Source organism: Kryptolebias marmoratus, linkage group LG14, assembly GCF_001649575.2.
Source record: "Kryptolebias marmoratus isolate JLee-2015 linkage group LG14, ASM164957v2, whole genome shotgun sequence".
Taxonomy (NCBI): Eukaryota; Metazoa; Chordata; class Actinopteri; order Cyprinodontiformes; family Rivulidae; genus Kryptolebias; species Kryptolebias marmoratus.
In genome coordinates this window covers 2,835,409-2,850,330 of record NC_051443.1, presented here as the reverse complement: position 1 = coordinate 2,850,330, position 14,922 = coordinate 2,835,409, and the positions used below count along the sequence as shown (strand labels likewise).

Below are 14,922 nucleotides of genomic sequence, written 5' to 3'. Positions count from 1 at the left end.
GTTGTATAAATACTGCTTCACTACTACAGAGTTGATCTGTGAATCTAGGAGCTGTGCCACCATTAGCTGTACACCTAGTCAGCATCCGGTTAGCTGTCAAGCTAGCGCCAGGCTATCCATCCATCCATCTTCCACCACTTATCTGTGGTCGGATCACGGGGGCAACAGGTCCAGGAGAGAAACCCAGACATTCCTTTCTACAGCGACACTCCAGCTCCTCCTGGGGGATCCCAAGGCGTTTCCAGGTCACAGAAGATACATAATACCTCCAGCAAATTCTGGGTCTGCCCCAAGGTCTCTTCCCATTGGGACATGCCTGGAAAAACTTCCAAAGGGAGGAGTTCAGATCAGATGCCCGAACCACCTCAACTGACCCCTTTCGATGCGAAGGAGCAGCAGCTCTACTTCAGAGCTCCCTCAACAAAATGGACATGAAGTGGCAGAGGACAGTGCTCTGTGGATAATACACCTGTGGAGTGACAGGTGTCAAGAGTAAAGGCCAACGTTGCCACTACAGGCCGAGGCGACTGAGCAATCTCTGGATCTGTGATTAAAGACTTTCTGCATCCTCACAGAGCCAAGGTATCTTTATTCCCACATACTTCAACACCCAACGTAGCCAAGCTACAATCAGGCCTGCTGCCATTTAATTAAAGGGTATTGCCAGCTTTTTTATATATGGTTTCATATTCTAGTAGGTGGTAACATTTTTGTGCAAGAACTTACTGAATTTTGGTTTGTTTTAAAAGAGAGAGAAAAAAACCCAGTAACTTACCTGTTTATTTTATTTTGCATTACAACAGCTGAAAAAAGGGCAGTGTTGTACAATTTTTTGTTTTGAATTAATGAAGCCCCTTAAATTTCTGGTTCTACTGCAGTTATTTAATTTGTTTTGTTAAACAAATGCTTCAAATTATATGAAGACCTTTTCAATGTGAGACTGTTTAAACCTGAAGAGTTACAGTACTAGTCCCTAAGTTTGAAGCTACGTAAGTGTTCATGTTAGAATTTTGGAGTTTAAAATGATTGATTATAGTTTTGAGAGATATTTTGGAATGTGTTCTAATAAATGGGGAACTCAGGGCGCTGTATCTAGTGATAATTACTGATGTATGTGCCCCCTGAAAAAGCCTTGGACACCCTTGCAAAAAAAAAAAAAGTCAAACTCCACCACTGTTTACTGCTCATTGTTGTGTTTATGGAAGATGATAAAAAGTTTTATGAGTGTTTTATTGTGTTATGTTTGTTAAAGTTTCATCTTTTAAATGATTATGGTAAATCTTTGTAGTTAAGCATCATAGAGGATCAAATGAACAACTGTAATACACCTTGAGTACAAGCTTAGAAAATAACTTTTGGTCTAAAATGCACTAATATTTACCTTTAATTATGATTTAATAAACTATCATCCTAATTTGTGATGGAAACAACTAAAAATTACCTTAATTTGTGTTATAATACACTAATTGCCTTAAATTGTGTTATAATACACTATAATTAAGATTTAAAATGTTTCTTTACAAAATAGTTTTAGTGAATATTCCAAAGGTTTTTCATCAGTGTTAACAAATGAGTTTAAAGGAATAAAAAACACATGAAAACTTTATATATATATATATATATATTAAAATGCCTGCCCAAATTTCCCAGACTGGCATCACATTGATTCTGAGTCTGAACGTACATTAAATACCTATAAAATTATAAGTGAGATTGTTTGTGAAATTGTCATTACAACTTTCATACACGTTTGCTACACAACTAACGACTGCTTGCTGGGCACTCTCTCCCCGGTGTGTTGGGACAGATAGTCCTTTGTGCATGAGAACGACAAAACAATGTTACACATGGTTTGGACACTGCAGTGGATTAGAAAAATGTTTTTTAACAATGACGTACATCACTAGATAAGAAGATTAAGTGTTCTGTAATCCCTGTCCACTTCTAAAACCAGCAAATACAAGGTGGCTTTTTGTCCTCTGCCTCAAACTGACCATTCATGTTGCTAGACTCAGACTATTTGATGTTTTTTGCTCTGGTTATAATTTACATAAATGAATTTGAATATGGATTTTACATATTTATAGCAAGGCACACGCCAATAAAAGGGTCTGTCAACATTGATGGTTGGGACACAGCAGGTGATGTTCAGGTTTCATAAAACATTGCTTTAATACTATAAGAAAAAGAAATGAATACAATGCACAGCAATTTCTCACATTTACCCTTTTTATTTAAAAAAAAAAAAAACTTTGACATTCCAGTGTTTTGGTTTTCTATTTTCTAACAAAGGGGACAATGAGACAACACTCCAGATTGTCAGCCATCATTCTGAACCTCAACCCATAGAAACATCTCTGCAGCCACAAAGACATGGACCTGCCTGCTATAAAAAAGGCATTTAAAATCTGATATGCAATCAACTGGACCAACAGTCTCAACTTACAGTGAGTGTGGAGGTGGGGGTTATTGTTTCCTTCTTTTTAAACTATGAGGTCTGTAACTGTGCAACTATAAAAGCACAAGAAGATTTAAGTTTGGTATTTTAGATGAAAGAGGAGGGTGACTAAAGGGGGTTATGACCAAAACAAACAAACAAACAAACAAAAGAAAAAAGATGGGAAGAATGTTCTACAGCAGCTGCTTTTAAAAACAAGTCTATGCAGACAACGTATTAAAAGACTGCCCTCAGATTTAATTTAGTTAGGTCCAACATTTGTCTGCAAAACACAACTGATTTGGGACAGAAAAGTTGTCCCACATACTAAAAACATAACATCCAAGGATTTTTTTTCTTTTTCTTCATTTGTCACCACACACATGGGGACATCTTGAATTGGGTTGATGCCAAACGGTAAAAAGTTGTAGATGGACATCTAATGATTATTTTCTGAAAGCATCATGTTCAGTTTAATTTTGCCATTCAGAGAATAAACATGCACAGACCTAACCCTTTGGCAGCAGGCCATAATTATAATCAGTCCAGCCTCTAATGAACCCAAGATTCCTCAACGAGTTTGTTGAGTTTGTTTACCACTAAGAAGAGGTTAAGAGGGTAAACAATATAATAACCAACTACAGGGTGGTTTAAAGCATCACACAAAATACTCAAAACCAAAAACAAGAAAAGCAAAATGATTTGGAGGAAGGAAATGTCTGCTGGCAGCCATGTTTGTATTTCCTAAACATTCACCAGAAATATTCTGCCCGTTTGCTTTTTCAGCAGAGAAACAGAGAAAAATGTTCCTCCTCAGTGATGAAGGCATGTCTCATGGTTACTGTGATTGTTCTTAAAGTCACCAACAAACATTGTGTCTTTTCTTTATTATGTACAGTAATTTACTAGGTTCTAAAACTGAATTCAGTCTTCCTAAATTGATCTATCATAATTCTTTAAAAGAGCTCAATTTGTCTTTAATACAGCTGTATAAATTTATGAGTTTACTTACAGGCTTCTATCCTCTAGGAGCTGCAGATGTTCCAGAGGTTTGTGTCAATGTGAAGAAAAAAGAAAAAAACAAATCTAGACAGAGCAAGTGAGAAACAACAGAACACAACAAGAACACAACAGGTTAGCAAAGGGGGATGTGACGATGGGGTACACAGTCCTCTTCAGTCTGGGGTGTATGGTAATGTTCAGATTTTAAGGTTCTTTAAAGTTTCTGCTCTTTTTCTAAGCAGATCTGCCACCTCCTGGAGTGAGCGCATGTAACTGCTTTGCACCTTATCTATAGCAGCCTTTGTAAACGATGCCTCCTCCTGAAACACAAATCAGAACACAAACACATTAAGACAGAACACAAACAGAAATGCGTGAAGATGGAACACAAACCTACACACACTCATAAAATTTAGGTTACTTGCGTAACCTCAGTTCTAAGAGTAGCATGAGAGAGATGTCTCACTATAGAATACTCTGCGTATTCCTTAGAAGCTTTTATCTCATTACACCAGGGGTGTCTAACCCAGTGACGCAAGGGGACCAAAATTAAAAGTTTGGTCCTAGCCAAGAGCCAATCACAATCAATATTTATTAAAAATTACATAAATTAACCATGGTTTTAGATGTATTATATCAAATCATTCATACAGAAATATCAATTAACTTTTCCCAGTCACAGATCATTCAGAATTCAGAGCAAACATGCTTTAATGAACACAGACAAATAGATCAAAATTCAAAAAGCACATCATTAGCAGCCATTTCTTATGCCTCACTCAGCTTTTAAATGATTCTTTTACAAATTAAAACAGATTTTTTAAAAAGCCATTAACAAAAACCTGATCATACAGAAATTATGATTTTTTTTAAAGCAAAATAAGAATCAGAGACTCGATCTGTCCCAGACTAGAGGGCCAGACCTAATGTTACAGAGGGCTGGATCTGACACGTGTGCATTACACCAATCCTGACTGGCTGGTGATCGCAACGACTGTGTCACCTACCCTTTAAGTAGCTTACGCTATGATGAAGCATCATTCAAAACAAGCACCTCTTCTCGCTTTACCACAGCAAGAAGGGTTTTCTGGTGAGACATCTCACTCAAGCTACTCTAAGAACAGGGGTTATGCAAGTAACCTAAAGTTCTCATTCATAGCATTAATTTTGATGTCTCACTCTGGGATATGGAGACTTCTGTATTGCCAGAAAGCTTATCTTTAGCAACCACCAACACTCAGAAAGTGCCCCCTGTTCCAGCAAAGGCCCAGGGTTTAACAAAGCAAAGGACACACTTGGAATTCAATTCAATTCAAAAATACTTCATTAATCCCAAAGGGAAATTAAATGTTGTTGTAGCTCATTATCCTGGTTTTGTTAAAAAGTTCTTATAGATGCTGATGGCTGTAGAAGGATCTCTTGTAGCGGTCTGTCCCAATTTATCCTAGATCCTGGTGTCCTTAAAGAGCCCCACCAGGTAAGCCTCGCTGGCATCCTGCAGAGCCATGATGGCCGAGCTCTGGAAGCCCAGTCCTCTGATGTCTGGGGCGCTCTTGCAGGCAGCTTTAGAGGCAAGCTACTTGCTGGGAGCTTTACCTCCGGTGGATTTTCAGGTGGTCTGCTTGGTTATGGCCATGACTGGACTTCAGGGCTCTTCACAATTATGATTATTACGTGATTATGAACAGAAACATGCAACTTTTAAAATCAGGACGCAGCCAGGCCACGGGTGAAGTCGGCATACAGACCCAGAGGTGCCTGAAGGCCCTTACTTGTATATGCCAGGGCAATTGCTCTCACAATCCAGTGGGAGAGCTGCTGCTTTTTGATGGGCTTGCCCATATAAGGTTTTACCCAGGACAAAGAGCTGATCGCTCATTTGAAAATTGTATCACTGACATGCTCAGTAGAGACCAAGGCCAGCAGTCTTAAAGGACAGATGTTTGACGTTTGCCTCCCCCAGAGGCTCATATGGGTGGCTAGACAGGCTCTCTAACACCACTGCCAGATCCGACGGGGGAGCCAATGCCCTCTTCACCAAATGGCCCTCCAAGGGGTGTTGGCTGGTTGTTTTCCACTCACAGCCCACATGGCATGCTGAGATAGCAGCCAGGTACACTGTAACTGTAGAGTTTTTCTTTCTTTTAACATTTACCACTTGCAGGAATTACAAAATTACCCCAATTGGACACTGGAAGGAGAGCTCCCCCCTCCCAGAACACCACTCCTCAAAACGATTCCACTTAGTCATACAGGGACCGAGTGGAGGGGGCCCTGGCTCTCTAAATAGTATTAACCACTATTCTGAGGAAGTCTCACTGTCTAAATTACACCACAGCACCAGGCGGTTTGGGTGTGGATAAAACATCATCCAACACCTCCCCTAACTGAGACAACATGTCCCCACGCAGTGGGAACTGCCGTGGTTGTCCGCTCAGGAGCTGATATATCTCAGCCCGCCAGTGCATTGCTGGCCAGTATGGAACCATCAGGATCAGCTTGTGGCAGTGCTCCCTCCCTCTAGACAGAGTGGGAGCTGTCAGAGTCGATGTTTGGGGGGCACACACATATACAGAAGGACATGCGTCAAGCATGTGCGAGCACATGCTTGCCAAGGGGAGCATTCTGATCATGCATTGAGAAAAACAGTGGGAAGTGCGTATTCTCCCTTGGTGCAAACAGGTCCACCATTGCCCAACCAAAGCAGGATTCCACCATCTATACCTGGATGCACTGCCCGGTCCATAAGATCAGTCGGCGTGAACAAGCTACTTAAAAGGTAGGTGACAGTACCTGTCAATTTGTCAATTTACACAATTGGTACTTACATTTATCTGTATCTAAAGGCTTGAACAGCTCCTTTGTTTGAACACTAACCTGTGTGTGTCCTTCCAAGGTTAAACTGGTGAGTTTTAGGGCCACCATGCCAGCCTCTTGAACCTTTATATGCTCCAACGTCTGGGTGAGCAGGTCCTGCAAGCAGCCCGTCAGCTCCTGAAACCCACACATCAATGCCGGCTACAACAGACGAGCTTTCGTTAGCATCAATATAGGTCATTAAATACAGAGTAAGAACTTGAAGGTGAAAGACTACCAGCACTGCGTTAGCTTCTTTTTTCTTCTTCTTCTTCTTTTGTAAACTTGTCTTGAGCGGTCGAAGGATCTTGGCACAGTAACTAGCCATCCAGAAAACTATGCTTACTGTCTGTGCAGAATAACACATTGCAAGGTGCTTAATTCAGACACAAATACAAAAAGTGTGTGTGTGTGTATGTGAAGAAGAGTGTTTTACCTCAACAAAGAAAATTAGATTTTCTAATAAGGAGGGATGGGTTTTTATTTTGCTTTCTTTCATTTCCAATAAATCTCCTTTGCATTTACTCAGTATGTCTGTGTACAAAAAAAAACATGAAGCAAAACACAATAGTGTTTGTTATTGCTGTAGATTTTCAGACATCCAGTACATGCAAATCATAAGAGGTTGTAAAACTAAGTGATTGGAGTTCTTTTCTTCTAAATAATAAGACACTTTGTCTTAAAACCTCTTAGAAGGTGTTTATTACTGACAAAGAAAAAAAATCTTACCCTGAAGCTGAACGACTAGTGACTTAAAAATGTTACAGATCTGAGTCTGAAGCTCTGATGACTCCTCTAGAAAAATAAAAACGGGAAGAGTCAGACAGATTTAAAGTTGATTCACTCTGAGTTTCATGTTCTGGTCAGGTTCTCTTACCGAGTCCTGTAGACTCCAGCTCGTGCAGGTGGACAGAGAGCTGTAGGGCTGCAGCCTGACACTGACAGGCACCGCTGGACAGAGCCGAGGCCAGGCGACTGGAGGGGGGGCCAAGGAATGGATACTGCAAACAATAAATATCTTTGTTTGCTCATAAACAATCATGCCAAGGTTCCTACACATTTTCTTTTTTGAAAGTCCAGACTTTTGCAGACTCAGATTTGTTGAATTTCAGTTGACTCTGGAGTTATTAAAAATGTCAAAACATCTGAAATTTCCTGTACAGTGGTATTTTTGTTTTTCCTCAATTAAAATGATTGGTTTTAGTTTTTCTCTGGCTTTTCAATGCTTCATGGGAAGACAAACAACCACCAACTCTTATAAGAGATGTACGATTATTTTTCCTTCAAAGCCATGCCATTTTAAATTTTTTAAGAAAATACTATAAAATTTTAAAGTTTTTGCTCAGACAAAATATTTTTGATCAAAATCTTAGACTTTTGTCACCCCAATAGTTTATTTATTCATTATACGAGGTCATCTTTTCCTCTGTGACCAGTGGTTTTGGCACTGTGAGCTGGTGCCAGGTCGTGCTGAAAAATGAAATCTTCATCTCCATAAAGCTTTTCAGCAGATGGAAGCATGAAGTGCTCCAAAATCTCCTGATAGCTAGCTGCATTGACCTTGCCCTTGATAAAACACAGTGGACCAACACCAGCAGCTGACATGGCACCCCAGACCATCACTGACTGTGGGTACTTGACACTGGACTTCTGGCATTTTGGCATTTCCTTCTCCCCAGTTTTCCTCCAGACTCTGGCACCTTGATTTCCGAATGACATGCAAAATTTGCTTTCATTCGAAAAAAGTACTTTGGACCACTGAGCAACAGTGCTGCTTCTCTGTAGCCCAAGTCAGGCGCTTCTGCCGCTGTTTCTGGTTCAAAAGTGGCTTGACCTGGGGAATGCGGCACCTGTAGCCCATTTCCTGCACACGCCTGTGCACGGTGGCTCTGGATGTTTCTACTCCAGACTCAGTCCACTGCTTCTGCAGGACCCCCAAGGTCTGGAATCGGCCCTTCTCCACAATCTTCCTCAGGGTCCAGTCACCTCTTCTCATTGTGCAGCGTTTTCTGCCACACTCAAATGACGAAAAAAAGTCTCTTGGAGGTATGCCCTAAAATGTACAGGGAGGCGGCCATCTTGGATCAAAGGGCAAATTTTGGCCGTTTTTGACTTTTGTACACCTCAAACTTTAACGAACTCCTCCTAGGGATTTTGAGCGATCGGCTTCAAACTTGGTCAGTATGCAGTTGAGGGACGGGGGATNAAAAGTTATCAAAATCGTGAGTTTTTGAGCANTGTTCAGGGGGCGTGGCCAAGCGGCGAACTTGGCGTACTCGGCGAAGCAAACGAAACGTAATAACTTTCACACGCAACGCCCGACTTGCACCAAACTTGGTATGACTCATCCCCGTAGGATGCCCGACGATCCTATGTGGTCATATTCTGACGTCATCTAAGCCCCGCCCCCTCAGGACAGGAAGTCACTTTTTTTTTTTTTTGAAAGCTACATCTCTAACACCCCTTGACCAAATCAAGTCGATCCTGTGTCAGATGACAGCTAACAAGTTGGTCTGACTTGTATTAAAGCGCCAAGAGTTTTCGCTGGGGGGCGTGGCCGTGGCGGCGTGTCAGACGTCAAGCCGTTGCCTTACGTTTGGCTCTAAATTCCACATTATCAAGCCGAGTAGCACGAAACTCACTACGATCGATCCTAGTCCAGCCCCCAACAGAAATGCAGTGCCATATTTGGTGGGCGTGGCCTAATTTCTCCACAGCGTGCCCTAGAAAACTTTAAAAAAGCAGCCCCAAGCCATGCTTTTACTAACAATCATGAAACTTGGTACACACGTGTAACTTCTTAGGACCTACGAAAAAGTCTCTTGGAGCCATGGTCCAAACCTCACAGGAAGTCGGCCATCTTCAAAATTCCATCAAAATTCAGATTTTTGCCCGATTTTGACCTTACACAGCCTCCGCATTTGATCGAACTCCTACAGCTTTTCACATACAGGCTTCAGAATCACTGAGCTCAGTCTTGAGACATTGAAGGTCAAAAGTTATCAAAAGCTTTTTGCTACAGCAAAGCATGTGGGCGTGGCCAAGCCTCAAAATGTGACCATTCGCCATGAAACATCACAGTGTAATAACTTCCACATACAAGGTCATAGATTAATGAAACTTTCTGTGGGTCATACCAGACTAGTACTAATCACATTCACATGGTCAATTTGTGACATGACCTTTGTTAACCTCTGAAGAGGCCAGTAGGATTATACTGGAATTTGACTCCAGTGCGCCCTCTATAATAGTCGAAGAGTTATATCTCCCTGATACCTCATCCGATCTGCATGACATTTTTTGTGCATCACCAGTGAGCACTGTTGCACACGTTAGTGTGGTAATTTAATGACAACTTTAATGACGCCCACTAAGGATTTTTGGGTGACTGTAACTCTGAAACGGTGCACAGTAGGTAGGTCAAACTTTACAACGAGACTCCCCATGGGTCAACTATTAGCCTTCTTAACTTCAAGTTAACAAGGTCAAAGGTCACGAGAGCCCATGTGCTCTAACTCTTCAACCATTTGACGTAGGAAGGTCAAAGTTCACACTATGGCAAAGGACTGGTACTGATCCTGACTGAAGGCAATTTGGGACATTTGCTGTAAATGCCACCTAGTGGATGGTGCAGGAAAGGCGCAAGAGCGTAGACGGCGGTCGCCAGAGCTCCTGCGGTCGCAAGGCCGGAGCGGCGCTGAGCTGCGAGGGCCGCCCAATGCTGCTTGCAGATTTAATTTGAATTGTATTTTTGTTTAAAATAGTATTTCAAAAGTACCTTTTTGTAAAACTGTAGTTGTGCAAATATGTGACACAAATATCTTACAATATCACATAATAATTAGCCATATTTTCAACTTTCTTTTTTTACTAAATCATGGTCGGCCGGCGATTTGCCGGCGATTGGCCGGCGAATGGCCGGCGAATGGTCACCTACCACAAGGCTTAGCCTCTCTCTGGGGAAACCCTGTATAGCTAAAATTTCTGGAATTATCAGGAAATATATTACATTATTTAAGATATCAGTATAATAGAAATTAACTCCATACACTGGTAGCAAAGCTCTGGTTAGATTAACATGTAAGGTTACATCTAAGATGGCACTGCAGAGAATTGCTTCAGTGTTTGGTTCATTTAATGTTGTGTTGTTGTTTTTTTAATAAATAGTGGGTTTTGTGTCGACTCCTGAGATGTTTTCACAAGGGATGACATCCTAACATCAGGAGTGGATCCACAAGTGGATTTTTTTTTTGCCTTTAACCTCTGGATTTACTGGACATTTTAGCCCAAGGTACCATCACCGTAACAGCTGCTGTGAAGCGCTGGAAGAAAGGGAAAAAACTGCTGGAGCACTTTGTGCTTACAGCAACAACAACCCTGCACAATGCTTCCTGAAATATTCCTCTCTACTTTACTCTCTCTGAGTAACAAAGCAGACGAGCTCCTACTACTTTTGTGGAGAAACTGTGACTTCTCTTCATCAACAGTTTTGTGTTTCAAAAAGATGTGGCTGTGTGGATCAACACTAGTATCTGTTCTGCAGCTGGTGGGCTTCCAATGCTACAGACCGGATTGCAACATTTAAGTCTCTGGCAAAGCTAAAGGTGGGTGAATCCGTTTCTGTATACTCAGTCGCTGGTGCAAGATGGGACTGATTCACTAACACCACTGTCCAAACTTGGAGGCCTTTTTCATCAACTGTAATTCGTTTTACTCTCCTTGTGTGTTTACATTATTCATTCTGGTCAGTGTTTACATTCCACTGCAAGCCAATGTGCAGGAGGCTCAGCACACACTCACTGACCAGATAATAAGTGAGGAGCAGATCAACCCAAACTGACTGCTTATTGTCCTCTGTGACTTTAACAAAGCAGAACTCACGCAAAATCTCCCTAAACAAACAGTTCATTAAATACAAAACTAGAATAGAGAGCACACCAAATAACTGTTACAAAACTGCTGAAGATCCCCATCATGTCATCCCCTGCGTCGCACTGGGCCACTCAGGAGTTGTTTAGATCTGTTCTTCAAAATGTTTTAGCTCCGTGATTGCAACTGAATAGGACTAAATACAGGTGTGAACTGTCTTAATGTGTCTGTCAAGATGATAACACCCTCAGACTCATCTCCAATGAAGATCAGTCTGCCTATAGATGGAAAATTGACTGTCTGTCAACAATTCTTATAAATATTCACCTAATTATAAAAACATGTTTGAACATTGTGTTGTGTGAAACGTACATGTATCCGTTTTTTTGCGATCTGTGCTGCCATCTGTAGAGTTTGGTCGAGCTGAGAGAGCAGGCTGCTGAGGAGGGAGATCTTGTCTCCTACTCCATTCTCATTAGATGTCTCAGAGTTTTGTTGGGAGGACGTGTGTCCCAGTGCAGCCAGCGCAGCAAGGAGGCGCAGAGTTAGAGAACGTATCCGCAGCCACACAGACTCTTCTTCTAGAGAATGAGTTCGATGTTCATCAGTTAACTGTCTGTGAAAGGAAACAGGATGACAGGTTAGTTTTTGTCACTTTTTGTTTTTGCAAACAACAATCATCTGTACCTTTCTTTGGGATCCCAGTTTGTAAATACAGTCAGGTCTCTGTTGTCCCTTAAACTATCCCAGGGAATGTCATCCTCCTCTCCAGATAAAGACATGGCCTTCAAACTTTCCTCCAGGCTCAAAACACTGAAAAACAAAGTAAAATACTTGAAACCACAGAGTAAACACCACAGCACAAAATGCTCAAACTTGGAATGCTTTTTTTGTTCTTACATATCTGCTTCCAGAAATAAGTCGAGCAGCATCCTCTCAGTGCGGACCTGGGCAAAGTGCAGCGATTGGTTCAATCTGTTCCTGAGAGCAATGAACTCTGGGATTTTCTCAAATGCTCCATACTTGTATGCCTGGATGATGTACTCTGAGGTCTATGATATGGAAGAGAAACAGAAACAAGAGGGGTGAGACTAAAACGAAGCGTTCTTCGAATCCAGTCCCAGAGTAAAATAATAAAGAACCACAAAGACTTACATCTTTCTGGTTGGAGTGAAAAAACCTGAGGGAGAAGTTACAGGATTGGGAGGCTGCAGCAAAATGTCCCAGAGGCTCAGCATAGCGAGTCAACAAAAACCTAAAAAAAAAAACACAACCAAAACAAGTCAACACACAAGTCTGTTGCTGATGAGGAGAGATTCTCAGAACTTTTAATCTTTTAAGCTTCTCATAGAAAGAAAAATAATGAAATCAACCACAATTTATTATGGGAAAAACTTTTGTGGCTAATCAATTAAGATGGGCAGGGCTAAGTTCACTGTACATCATGGGGTATCCAAAAAAAGCAACAGTATTGCTTTGAAGGTTTGAACAGTCATTAAAACCTCTGCTGCAAATTTAATCCCAGCTGTGCACCAATAAGTAATTACATCTGTGTATAAAGAGCATATAGATCCTTCCATTATCTGGTGTTTGTTCGGGTCGCATGGACCGTAACTTGAGCAGGGAAGCCCAGACATCGCTTTCCACAGCCACCTCCTTCAGCTCTTCTGTTAGGATTCCAAAGCGTTCCCAGGCCAGCTGTGAGACAATCTCTCCAGTATGTTCTGGGTCTTCCCCAGGGACTCCTTCCAGTTGGACATACCTAAAAGACCTCCATAAGGAGGCAGCACCTCATTCCCAACGCAAAGAAAGCAGACCACTCTTTTCCAAGGGAGGAGGTGCTGAGAGCTGGAGATCACGACACAATGAAACCAAAAGGACCTGCAAATAGAGACGGAAATCTGAGGCCACCGTAGCGGACCCCCTCCACCCTCTGGGTGCACCAAGAAATTCTGTCCATAAAAGTCAGAATCAATGACAATGGGCAGCCCTGGAGAAGTCCAAGTCTCATCCTGAGCAGATCCCCCAATAGTATAGAGACAGACAGATTAATCAGCAGACCGGTTCAGTCACCCAATACTGGCCACTTTTAAAAGATCTGCAATTGGCCGTGCCTGTACGTAATCAAGTAAAAAAACGAAGAAAAAAAAAAGATGTAGTAGCAGCTGCTACAACCAGCTCACTGTAGCCCACAATTTAGTTTTAAGCAATTACTGTTGGTTTTTAAGTCTCTGATACTTTATGATTTGGTAAGTGATCATCATATAGATTTATTTTGTCTTACAGAAACCTGGCTATAGCAGGAAGATTTTGATAGTATATATGAATCCACTCATGCTAATTATCTAAATTGTCATATTCTTATAACAACAGGTTAAGGTGGAGGAATAGCTACTATGATTAAGTCAGGATAATTGAATAATGCTAAACCAATTATTAGCTATAATTTTTTTGAGTGCTTGACCCTCAGTCTTCACAGAGGAACCTCGCTCCTTGGTTTAATTTAGAGTTGCACACTTTAAAACAGGGGCAGACGGACTTCCAGTTAGCAGATTGAGTAAGCAGATGTGTGGGTGACGAGCTCCAGCCTAAATACGATTATTCCATATCAAAAACTCACTACTCACGTAAAGAGATTATTGATACAACTAAAAAGGGGAAATAGAATCACAAAAAGCAAATATCATAGGAAAAAAGTGATCTTGAAAGCTAGCAAAGTAGCACTATTCTGTCCTCACACGGACATGCTGGACTATGCTAGACAGATGGCGAACAAAAAAAGACTTCAGCCGTTGATGGCATTCTGAACTTTTATATGTTTTGTGAAACTGAAAAACAACCATAAAAAAGACATGCATCAGTATTTGCACATCTTACACCCATACTTGGTTTTAAAATAAACATATGCTTTAAATAAAAGGGTGTGAAGCTTATTAACTAAACACGTTGCAATTCTAAGTTGTTTTTTGCTTACACAATCATGTATACAGTAGGAGCATATTAGCAATCTACATGTATTGCTGTAAAGGCCAATCCCCTCCAGGATTTCGCGGACATTTCTTGTGATTGTTGCGGGCTAAATTGCCTGATTTCGCGGGGCATTTTCCTAAAAGTTGCGATGAAAAGTTGCTATTTTTGTTTTACTAAAATCAATAAAAAACTATAAACTTTTAATATATAAACCAAAAATACTTACTAGTTTTGTAAGATAATTACCAACAAACATTGACATTCTCAAAAGGTGCTTTATTTGAGAACTTTGATATCTTATAGACTGACATTCATGACCATTTCTGGATTGTCCTTCATCTGCAGCTCTCCTCACGTTTTGCAGACACAAAGTGTTTGTCGATGCGTTTATGTTCCATGATTACACTGCAGGACGTGCAAAACAGCTTCCCCCCACTCTCGTGCAGCTGGGGAGGAAACTGGTTTGCGACCGCAGTGAAGTTAGTTTGAAGTTGGATATTCGAGCTCCGCGGCGTTAACGGCGTGTAGCTCACGGCTGATCCGAAACAGGAACACTAATGTCGGCCAGCCGTTCTCTGGCTCAACACAGGAGAGCCACCTCTTCTGGACAGGACTCAGCTGTCCACCTACACCTCAAGGATAAGGGACACTCCTTTGAGGACCGAGAAGACAGATGATTTGAGAGGGGGGTAAAGGAAGCCATCTTTGTCAAAAGGGAGAAACCAACATTAAACAGAGGAGGAGGTCTCAGATTTCAGCTTTTAAAAACATAATGGAGCTTTAGGCCT

The 14,922-nt window shown here is 41.3% G+C and overlaps 1 protein-coding gene across 1 annotated transcript in view; it reads right to left on the bottom strand.

The window, feature by feature from the left end:
- Nucleotides 1-2,215: 2,215 nt before the first annotated feature.
- naa25 (N-alpha-acetyltransferase 25, NatB auxiliary subunit) overlaps nt 2,216-14,922 on the bottom strand; it is a 43,767-nt gene continuing 31,060 nt past the window's right edge. The window contains exons 15-24 of the mRNA XM_017435054.3: nt 12,320-12,419; nt 12,065-12,216; nt 11,852-11,977; nt 11,537-11,780; nt 7,173-7,296; nt 7,025-7,090; nt 6,732-6,829; nt 6,534-6,644; nt 6,317-6,457; nt 2,216-3,759 (exon numbers count right to left, since the gene is read on the bottom strand). Of these exons, the coding sequence (XP_017290543.1) occupies nt 3,637-3,759; nt 6,317-6,457; nt 6,534-6,644; nt 6,732-6,829; nt 7,025-7,090; nt 7,173-7,296; nt 11,537-11,780; nt 11,852-11,977; nt 12,065-12,216; nt 12,320-12,419 (1,285 nt within the window). The 3' untranslated portion in view covers nt 2,216-3,636. The remainder of the gene's footprint in view (nt 3,760-6,316; nt 6,458-6,533; nt 6,645-6,731; nt 6,830-7,024; nt 7,091-7,172; nt 7,297-11,536; nt 11,781-11,851; nt 11,978-12,064; nt 12,217-12,319; nt 12,420-14,922) is intronic.